At 34.1% G+C, this 9,843-nt stretch overlaps 1 protein-coding gene and 1 pseudogene across 2 annotated transcripts; both read right to left on the bottom strand.

The window, feature by feature from the left end:
• Positions 1-989: 989 nt before the first annotated feature.
• On the bottom strand, positions 990-6,787 carry LOC107911165 (DNA (cytosine-5)-methyltransferase CMT3-like; annotated as a pseudogene). Its single transcript, XR_005907376.1, has 20 exons — positions 6,591-6,787; positions 6,440-6,507; positions 6,080-6,165; positions 5,872-5,981; positions 5,693-5,792; positions 5,401-5,582; positions 5,232-5,293; positions 4,874-5,145; positions 4,576-4,634; positions 4,429-4,495; positions 3,805-4,134; positions 3,601-3,669; positions 3,444-3,530; positions 3,253-3,340; positions 2,798-2,914; positions 2,589-2,693; positions 2,454-2,497; positions 2,300-2,369; positions 2,068-2,171; positions 990-1,336 (listed from the first exon to the last, which is right to left on the bottom strand). The product of XR_005907376.1 is annotated as a DNA (cytosine-5)-methyltransferase CMT3-like (transcript).
• A 57-nt stretch (positions 6,788-6,844) lies between these two features.
• On the bottom strand, positions 6,845-9,199 carry LOC107913548 (U6 snRNA phosphodiesterase). The gene is made up of 6 exons (XM_016842175.2): positions 8,644-9,199; positions 8,454-8,546; positions 8,114-8,363; positions 7,899-7,995; positions 7,361-7,426; positions 6,845-7,262 (listed from the first exon to the last, which is right to left on the bottom strand). The coding sequence occupies exons 1-6, from the start codon at positions 8,810-8,812 to the stop codon at positions 7,065-7,067; spliced, it is 873 nt and encodes a 290-aa protein (XP_016697664.1). The 5' UTR covers positions 8,813-9,199; the 3' UTR covers positions 6,845-7,064.
• Positions 9,200-9,843: the final 644 nt, after the last annotated feature.

The following is a 9,843-nucleotide window of genomic DNA, read 5'->3' as shown; positions in this document are numbered from 1 at the left end:
TTAATCATTCCCTAAACTCATACTCATTAACCAAATTTATTTTTCCACATGTGACTAATAATTCATCAATTTAAGACAAGGTATCAATACCAATGGCTATGGTACATTAACCGTCAAAAAATCTAGTTTAAAAATTGATTTGGGTCAGTATCAAAAACTTCATATAAGAGGTAACCTCAAAACACATTTAAATCATCCTCTCAAAGCAATTAAAACATCATCAATTCACTTCTAAACACATCTAGACTTCCTCGTGCAAAATATAACATGCATTGGCATCATACTACTACCTTCTTAACTCAAGTAAGCTTCACTTGCCTTCAAGTCACCTGTTTTAGCTTACAGTTGCCAACTTATAACCAATGTCGACTTCACATTTCTTCCTTCCCCAATCAAAAGTCTTTATACTTAGACTTACTATTAAACTAACCTTTAATTCATCTTTCATTATTTACTTAAATGATATGGCACACTCTACAATAGCACAGTATGTTAGTAATCAGATGAGGAAAGATAATACTCTTATATCAAATAGCCTCCATCACACCATATGAACATCGTGCAATAATACATGTATATAAACATCAATTCCATAATCCCCATACCATTACACAATGTATATAAACACGATATTACAAGACAATATGTTACATGAATGTATGTTACATGAACGTATTAAGTTTGTCAAAAGGGAATGGATAAATTTATTGGTGATTATAAGACACTATATTATAATGTGCCTAATCAAATATTTCATAAGACACATTTTAATATCAATTCTTATAATCACTAATAAATTTATCCATTCCTTTTTGACAAACTTAATACATGCATATATCATTTCAACTCAAAGTAATAGCAATTCTACTCAAATAAGTTCAATATGAAAAGTGTAAACTAATAGTTACCTTATTAGCAATACATTTAGAGGACCAAAATAAAAACATACTAACAATTGAGTAACTAGTTTACCTTACGAGTTTTAACCATTAAAACTCAATTAAAAAAATATTAGCACCGACAACACGTAGTAGTACAACAAGGGATCGAATGAAGAACATTAAACTAGGTTTTAATTACTCTTTAAGAGTTTCAAAATCTAAAAAGTAATACACAATTCCATTGACTAATATTAATTAGACTGAAGAAAAAAGGGGGGGTTTAAGAATTATCCTGAGATGAATCCGAAGAAGCTTTCTCAGATATGTTGGGGAATCTTGGAGGAAGTTTCGTTAATGGTTCATCATTTGAAACTACACCTTGGTAAGCTAATCCCAGGGCATACCCTAATGCCCTTGAAACTGGCACTGCTACAGCATTTCCAACTTGGATGTACCTATTATACATAGGTCACGCCAAAAAGATTATCATAATATGACTCAATTTTGCAACACTAATTATTAAATTTTGGTTAAACTAGAATATGATATGAAAAATAGCCAAGATACAAGGCTGATCTCTATCACTAATTGTAGAGTGTACTTAAACCGGAGAAAAGACCATGAATGTTGGTTTTCATGCTTGAAAGCACTGTTGTTGGAACCATCCAAACAAAAGATTAAACATATTTCTAAAAAAACCACTCGTAAAAAACCTAAAACCGATATAAAAAAAATAAGCAATTGAACCAATTCATATATATTTAAAGTTTTAATTATTTATTTAATTGTCATTGAACCGACAATCAAACTGAAAGGTAAAAACCAATGACATGATCAATTTGATAACCATTCGAATTTTTAAAACATAACCTAAAAGTTGAAAGAAAAGTTTACAAAACCAAACTAATAATCCAACCATTTAAATCATTGACTCTTGATTCAATCAATTGAATTAAATAAATTACTAAAAATTCATTTTTTTTAAACATGCTTGGTTAAATCTATTCTCAGTGTTTCATGGATCATCCAACCTAGCCCTTTTTTTTTAACTAAAACTCCAACCGGTTCTCATTCAACAAATTCTATTGATTGATCTGATTTAAACAATATTGCTTGAAACCAAATAATTGCAAAAGGATGAGATCAAAACAATATAATTGGAAAAAGGCATCGCTTATACAAGTACCTTTCCTTGACAGGGCCAAAAAGCTTGTAGTAATCAGGGAAGCGTTGCAACCTTGCGTTCTCGCGAATTGAGAGAACTCGGTCTTGTACAGGATGCAATATCGCCTATCAAAGACATACCAGATCATTGCAACTCATGAATGCTATGGTACAAAAACACATATAGTTACAAAAATTAAAATATGAAAATAAACTAAAACACTATAACGTATAATGTGTGGATAAATTATAACCTGATTATGAGGTTCTGCCCTAGTGACCACTGTGGGTACAGTTTCATCCCACCATAGACGAGCAAATGGTCTACAAAATGTCATAACAGTAATGTTATGTGATCCAAAAGTTTCTTTCTTTTTATCATAGACGTGTGACAGACAAAATACTCACTTGCTTGATGAGCCACCGACAAAAGACATGGCATAATCAGGGACCTGTATTTGTTTTTATAAAAATGTTATGCAGTGCACCTTAATGGAAGCAGATTAAGAAGAGTATCAACAATAACAAAATGAAAAAGAGTACCAATGGTTTTCCGGATTCCAAATAAACCCTCTCAACGTTAGGATCCCACTCGACTTTATTACCACTATTAACTATAACACCTGGAAAGTCTCTAAAATTTGCTCCGTAAAGTTGATAAAATGAGAAATGAGATGAAAGAAATTAGCAAGTGAAGAAGCATCTAGCAGAACACAAAGCCGATTGGGTTGAGACGGGGAGAAGTGATGTACCTTCCTTTTGGGAACCCGGCAAACACGTTGGTAATCATCGGTGTTGAGTTGAAGTGGACGATGATCGTAGAGCAAATGTTTGTGGTTTTGCATTTAATGAAGAAAAACCAGGCATCTCTACAAGACAAATAAAGAAATGATCATAAAATATTCATGTCGGACACACTTGAATAACGCCCATCCAAAACAATTTCATTAACATGGACTTCAGAGAATGTATATAAATAATTAGCAAATATGAAAAGTATACATACCCTCTCTTATTAGCCTGATGAATCGTTGAAACTCTGTTTTAGGATCATTGTCATAGTCCATTACATCTTTATCCTCATAATTTCCAACCTATAAGAATAATTGAGTTACATAAAGGTACATGTAACTGATAAATGAACTAGCCAAGCAGTGAAAAAAGGAGGGATATATAAATAATTAGAAAATATGAAAAGTATACATACCCTCTCTTATTAGCCTGATGAAGCGTTGAAACTCTGTTTTAGGATCATTGTCATAGTCCATTACATCTTTATCCTCATAATTTCCAACCTATAAGAATAATTGAGTTTCATAAAGGTACATGTAACTGATAAATGAACTAGCCAAGAAGTGAAAAAAGGAGGGAAAATCTTCAAGTAATCTTAAAACATACTGATGGAAGGTCAGAAATGGCATCTTCTAGTAGAAGTTTCTTTTCCAACTCTATTTTTTTACCTTCTTCCCAGCCTACAGTGCTCATCTGCAATTTACTAAGTATTGTGAGAATATAGAAGCATTTAAAAATTAAAATCAAAGAAAGGTTTTTGTACCTCAAACTCAACAGGTATGACATCTCTTAGGACAAGATCATGTGTAGGAAGTGGATATTGTGGCAATTTCTGAGAACAGTGTTAAGAATTTATTAGTGAAAACTTAATCAACACAAGATCAACATATTCCAAAAGGTTAATTATAACACAACATTAAGTGATTCAAGAGTTACAATTTTTTGTATTCACAGGAAAAAAACTCACTTGATTAGGACGAGCACCCCAAAAGAAAGCACGCATACGAAATTGGGGAAGACCATAAGCACCAGCTGCCATCATTCCCATTCGGACTTGGTAATTTAAATGAATTAGCTTACTCAAAGCATTTCGCCCAAGATATCCCTCTGCAAACTTTACAATGTCAACAACATTCTCCATCAAAACAAACTTTGGCTTCAAGAACTCCACTATCTCCATGAAAACCTGAAGTTGTTTGTTCTTTTCATCTTGCAAAGGGTTATCCTTGTTTCTAAACCTATTAAAGCCACTGATGCCTTGGCATGGAGGCCCTCCACAAATCGCATCAACATCAATCTTGTCCTTCCCTAGAGACGCTACTTTGTTGTGAGAAAAAGCAAGGGCTAATGTTATAGGTTATATATAATTAAGATTAGGGTTTATGCATATGTATGTACAATTTTTTAAATTTTTTTCTATGTATTTGAAAAGTTAATGAAAGATCATATCTATACACTCGTATCCAAATATGTCAAACATGAGTAATTCAAACAAAAAAAAGGAAATAATACAGCATAAATTATGTATGAATATCATTTAAAGAAATACATTTTTTAAAAAGTAACATAAGAAAGTACAAGAGAAACTTACAGGTAAGGGCAGAATTTTTGCTTTGAAGCCACTTGTAACAAAATCCTTCAAGCATTCTAGACAATCACTGTTAAAAAGAAGAAACTGTTAGAGACAAGTTTGCATATTTAAGTACGAAATAATCAATCATAAATACAGTTTATATACCCCAATCCATCCAAAGGTTCCCATGTATCTTCTTCTGGCCCATAATTCTTTCAACGAACCTACAAAAGGGGATAGAAGTTATGGTGGAGTTCCCCAAAGTAAAAAGAACAAAGCTAACACGTGAAACATAAAGCTAAAAAATCAGTGCTAGAATTGAAGTTGTAAAATTAGTTCCGAAGCTAGGATTTCAGAACAACGTTATAAAGAGAATAAATGAAAGAAGAAAAAAGAATTGGCCACATGAGATAAATAGAGCTATTACAGGCCAATAAACATCAAGGTTATAAAGCTCAAATACCTTTAAGTACAACCCACATTCCCCTTTCTCTTTCGGATCACCATAACATATAGCAAGAAATTTCTCTACTTCAAACACTTCACCATCACCATCTTCATTTTCATCTTCCTCTCCTCTTCCTCTTCCTCTTCATCATTTACATTATCTTCATTTACATTTGAATTGAATGACTGCCTCTCCAAATTCTCAGATTTTGACGATGAAAATGAAGCACACAGCCGTTCCCATTCTTCTAGTAATGCTAAAAAATCTTCAGCAGATTCACTCCTGACCTGAGAAACCGAGTATTGCACCAAGGTTATTACATGATTTAAACAACAACAATAAAATAACAAAATAAATTATAAATAAATTTTACCTTTGTTTGCGGATGATTCCATTGGAGACTTTCACAAGCATATTTATATCCACAGCCCATTTCTAAACTCATTCAACAAAAACCCAATAAATAACTAAATTTATAAGAATTTACAAAATGCAAAAAAACTTAAAACGCATAATTATTTAAATATTGTAAACTAACTCACAGTCACTAGCCTTAATCCGGCCATATTTGCCCCAAGGCACAAGCCGGTTGACATTGCTCCACAACCAGAATACAGGTCTGGCAATGAAGCATCCTCAGAACCACTGTTAGCTCCATTTACTGTATCTGGGCTGTCATCTGAAATTGTAGATGAAGCTTCTTTGCTAGCATTTGCTTTCCCTTCTATGATTAAGAAAAGAAATTATTAGAAGTTGAAGCAAATTAGTAAATTTTAAATGTTCATTGACGTACACTCAGAAAAAGGGGTAGCAAATCAGAGGAATAACAGCTACCTGGGGGCAAGTTAGTGAAAGACGAATATTCCAATTTGTATAACATGTCACAATAATAATCACAACTTGGAATCTCTTTATTCTTTGCCTCCAAATCAACCTAAAAAACCATAATAATTATACAGCATGGTGAAACAGTGAAAGACAATAAAATGAAGTGCAAGAAACGGAAAACGTACATTCAAAGATACTTTTGCAATGTTAAGCTTTGCAACAAGACAATCCCTTCTTGAATTTGTGAAAAGAATACACACTTCTTGTCAATAAGGTGGCCTAACGTTTTAAGTACCTGGAAAAGGAATGATATTTAACGTCAAATTAAAAGGTTTAAAACTAATGGAAATAGTACAAAAGAAACATCTTAGTGTGTCTTGAGCCCTGTAAAACCATTGAGCTGTAAAGTACAAATCTCCATCAACTGCTTCAAACATCTCAACAATTTTACATATATAGCAATCTTCACCATCTTCAGCCTATATATATACAAAACAAAAATAATATAATTAGTTACCACTATGACTAAATCCATAGACATTTACTCGAATTCCTCTCTGCTTATCAGAGAGGATCCAGAATAATTAGTGCTAGAAATCCTAAATATGTACTGTAAATCAGTTATTGAATAACATCAAGCATATTGTATATTTTCAAGTAGAGAAAAAACATTCATCCTAACAAAGTCTAAACAATATCCAATTCACATACATAGAAGGAAAGACAAAGACTAATGCAAATGACATCTGTTACCGTTCTTGAAGATCACATTTGCAAACATATCCCATTTGGCCACACATCATACAGAGAGGTTACTTTTCCTACATCAGTTTCAGGTATTAGATTGCATCCTTCGGATACATGATTGTATATGTAACTTTCATATGCATAGTAGTATGTATACCTTTCACATACATGAACAGTGTATAAATAAGAAAAACTCTGATGTGGAAAATCCTGGTAGACATATGCAGCTTCCATTGATATTGCAGAAGCTTGTCAACCTTTTTTTAGGCTAGTCTACTAGACTTGTTATAAAGCTCCAAGTAGGACGAAAACCGCACACAAATAAACAGTTCAGAACATCATAAAGGAGGCCAAACTATCAAGAGTGTTTGTACTGCTTCCTCCACCAAGAAAAATAAAGTCTAATCAATGTGTCGCAAACCAAAAAGGAAGATATTTTGTAAGACAAGGGTAATGATTACAGTGTCAAGGTTACAAGCAAAGCACCTGTTAGCAACATACAGAGGGAAAACGTTTATGATGGTCCATGAGGACCTAATAGCAAATCCTATATCCGGACTTTCATAAATAACAGATAAAGTAACATAAAGAAACTAAGATGGCTGCATCTTGAGAGTTTGAAGAGATTCTATCATTGATCGGGAGATTTACATATTATATGTGTTCTATTCCCAATTTTACACTCAATGCCACCAACTTTACTTGTACAAATACGACTCTGTAAGGAACCTCTAAAGGCAGATGACTTTGTTTCCTGCTCGACCACTTTCTTAAGGGAACCACTAACGTCACCTAGTGCCCAAGCCAATGATATATGAGGCCTTGGATCCTGTAGGTTGACAAACAATATGATATAAGAATAAGATCATTGCTCTGCATTTTATGAAGTATTGCTTAGACTTGGCAATTAATTATAACGGCACAGACCTTATAGAACTCGGGGAGATTGTGAAGCTTGTAAACCTCGTTAACAGCCTGAATTTGCTTAGTTATCTGCGAGTTAATTGCGATCAAGTAAATGCCATTTATTTGGAAATAAAAGAACAGTGGAATATAGAGGGAAAAGAAAAAGAACTACAACATGAGCATCCCGATTTGTTCTACATAAGATAGCCATCCTACTGAGAGCAGATACGACTTAAATACTTAATTGTCAGGAAATGAGAATAGAACAAATACCCGACCAGTATGACAAACTAGTGCAAAATAAACATGATTTAGAAGTTTTTACTCCAATTGAAGCATCAATCTCAAAATTATATACCACTTTTAGAAACATAACTTGGAAACCCAAGCATCTCTATATAAAAAAAGATAGGCAATAAAGCTATGGTATATCATCCTCTTTCTTTAGCTTTTCTTTTTCACTTGAGATGTCCATATATATAAACAATGAAGGCAAGCTCAATATGCAAAAGAATTTCAATTTCAGTAAAAGAAAAAAGGAAAACTCCAGCACACTTACCTTGGGTAATCCTCCAGTAACAACTTCGAGTGAAAGAAAGGTGCACGTTCGATCATCATTGACAAAAACCTCCCATTTGTTAAAATCAATCCAATACCTACTTGCAATAAGAACAAAGATCAAAACCATATCCTTGAATCATAAGGAAGAAAACCCAAAGGTTATTTATTTAACAATGGAACTAAGCATAATAATAGTAAAGAATAACATCAAACCGCTTTTGAAATTGAAGTTTCTGGCGAAGCATTGCTACAATAGAGTCAATCTGGTGAACTCTAATAGGAACTGTCCTTCCTAAACTTATATGGAATTCCCTTCCCAATGCCACTTGTTCAAGTTTATGTTCTTCTTTACACAGTGTATTCAATGGAATATCAATATCCACAACATGGAGATTGGGAACCACGGATGAAACTCTCTTCAAAAATTGACCCATCTCTTTCTTTGATATAGACGGTATAAAAACTGAAATAATTAACAGAGTAAATAAAAAAAAAGGCAATTCATTCAATTCAATATTATCGATAAAGAACTGTGGCCATTCAAAAAAAGCACCTGGAATGTAAACGTGCAAAGCATAGTTGCCTTCGACGTGAGGGAAGCTTCTCACTCTACTGGGCTGACCAGTTTGTAAGTAATCCAAAGATCCTTTTTTCATTATCAAGAAAAAAATAGTTGATGAGCAAAAAGAGTAAAATATTTTAGTAAAAGAAAGTTATGGGAAATTTGTTGTAGTTTGAATTACCAAGGGAATTGGGAGGGTGGAGGAGAGAAACAGGAGGCGGAGGGAGAGCAGACGACAGCGTCTCCTCCGTTTGGGGATTGGAATTGGCGGGAAAAGACAGCGGAGGAGAGTGGTCGGAGTCGGAGTCCGATGAGTCGTCGTCTCCATATGTTGCTCTTAGCGCTTCCATATGGAATGGATACTTTGAGAAAGGGGGCTCTTTGTTTTCGAGGCTTCCCTTTCGTCTTCTACTGAACAGCTGCCACTTCTAGTTATGGCTTTTCCGGCTCCGGCGTATGATCGATCTTCGTTATGTTGCTCCAGCTGTCCTATCTTTTCTTTTAGTAGCTGGTTCTGTTCTTCGAGCTCGATCTGCTTCTTCTTCAGGCTTAGTATAGTTCTCTGGGCTTCTGTAAAATGTTCTGGTTGGACTGATTCTGGGCCCTTCTGCTTCATAGCCTGAATTACTTATGGGCTTTTATAGTATGGCTTCGTCAAGTATGTGTCTGCTTCGTGGAGGGCTTCTGCAAGAGTTGCATATTTCTTGATTCCTCCGGTCTTGATGTATTGGGCGACTTGTGCATATTTTTCGTATATTCCTCTTTTTTCGCCTCGGAATATGATGTAGTATGAATCTTCTTTTTTATTATTCGTAAAAGTATAATGCTAAACCATTAAGGCAAGCAATGAGATATTTTATATTTGATTTTTTATGAGCAATAAATGTATTATCAATAAGTATACGCTCTGTACTGTATCATTTGTATTAGTTCCAGGTGCAAGATTAAATTCTTGTCCTTATCCTTTATAATCTGAAAAAACCAATTTATCGGAATGTATGAGTTTTGGTTTTTCAGGGGCCTTTTCCTTCTTTCCAAAACATATCCCTTTTGGTTCTGTTTTCTTATTATTTATAAGATCGTCTTTATTCAACCCAAGTTGGGCTGCCTTTTGTATAAGCTCGATCTTAGCTTGGTATAAAGGATCTTCTGGTGTTCCACAGAGATCGTATAAGTATTTATTCTGAGCATCCTCTTCATTGGATCCCAGCTTAGTATCGATGGGTTGTATCAAAGTATTCTGATTTATAGTATTCTCCACTTGGGACCCGGTATTTATATTGCTTGCTCGAGGCTTCATGGTACCTGCAACAAAATCCCATAAATCAATATTAAGCAAATTAAACTTGAAACCTTGAGTTATTTTCTGGGTTCTGGGATA

This window comes from Gossypium hirsutum, chromosome A13 (assembly GCF_007990345.1).
Source record: "Gossypium hirsutum isolate 1008001.06 chromosome A13, Gossypium_hirsutum_v2.1, whole genome shotgun sequence".
In the NCBI taxonomy this organism is placed as follows: domain Eukaryota; kingdom Viridiplantae; phylum Streptophyta; class Magnoliopsida; order Malvales; family Malvaceae; genus Gossypium; species Gossypium hirsutum.
The sequence above is the reverse complement of the archived record's forward strand: the minus strand, read 5'-3'. Positions and strand labels throughout refer to the sequence as shown.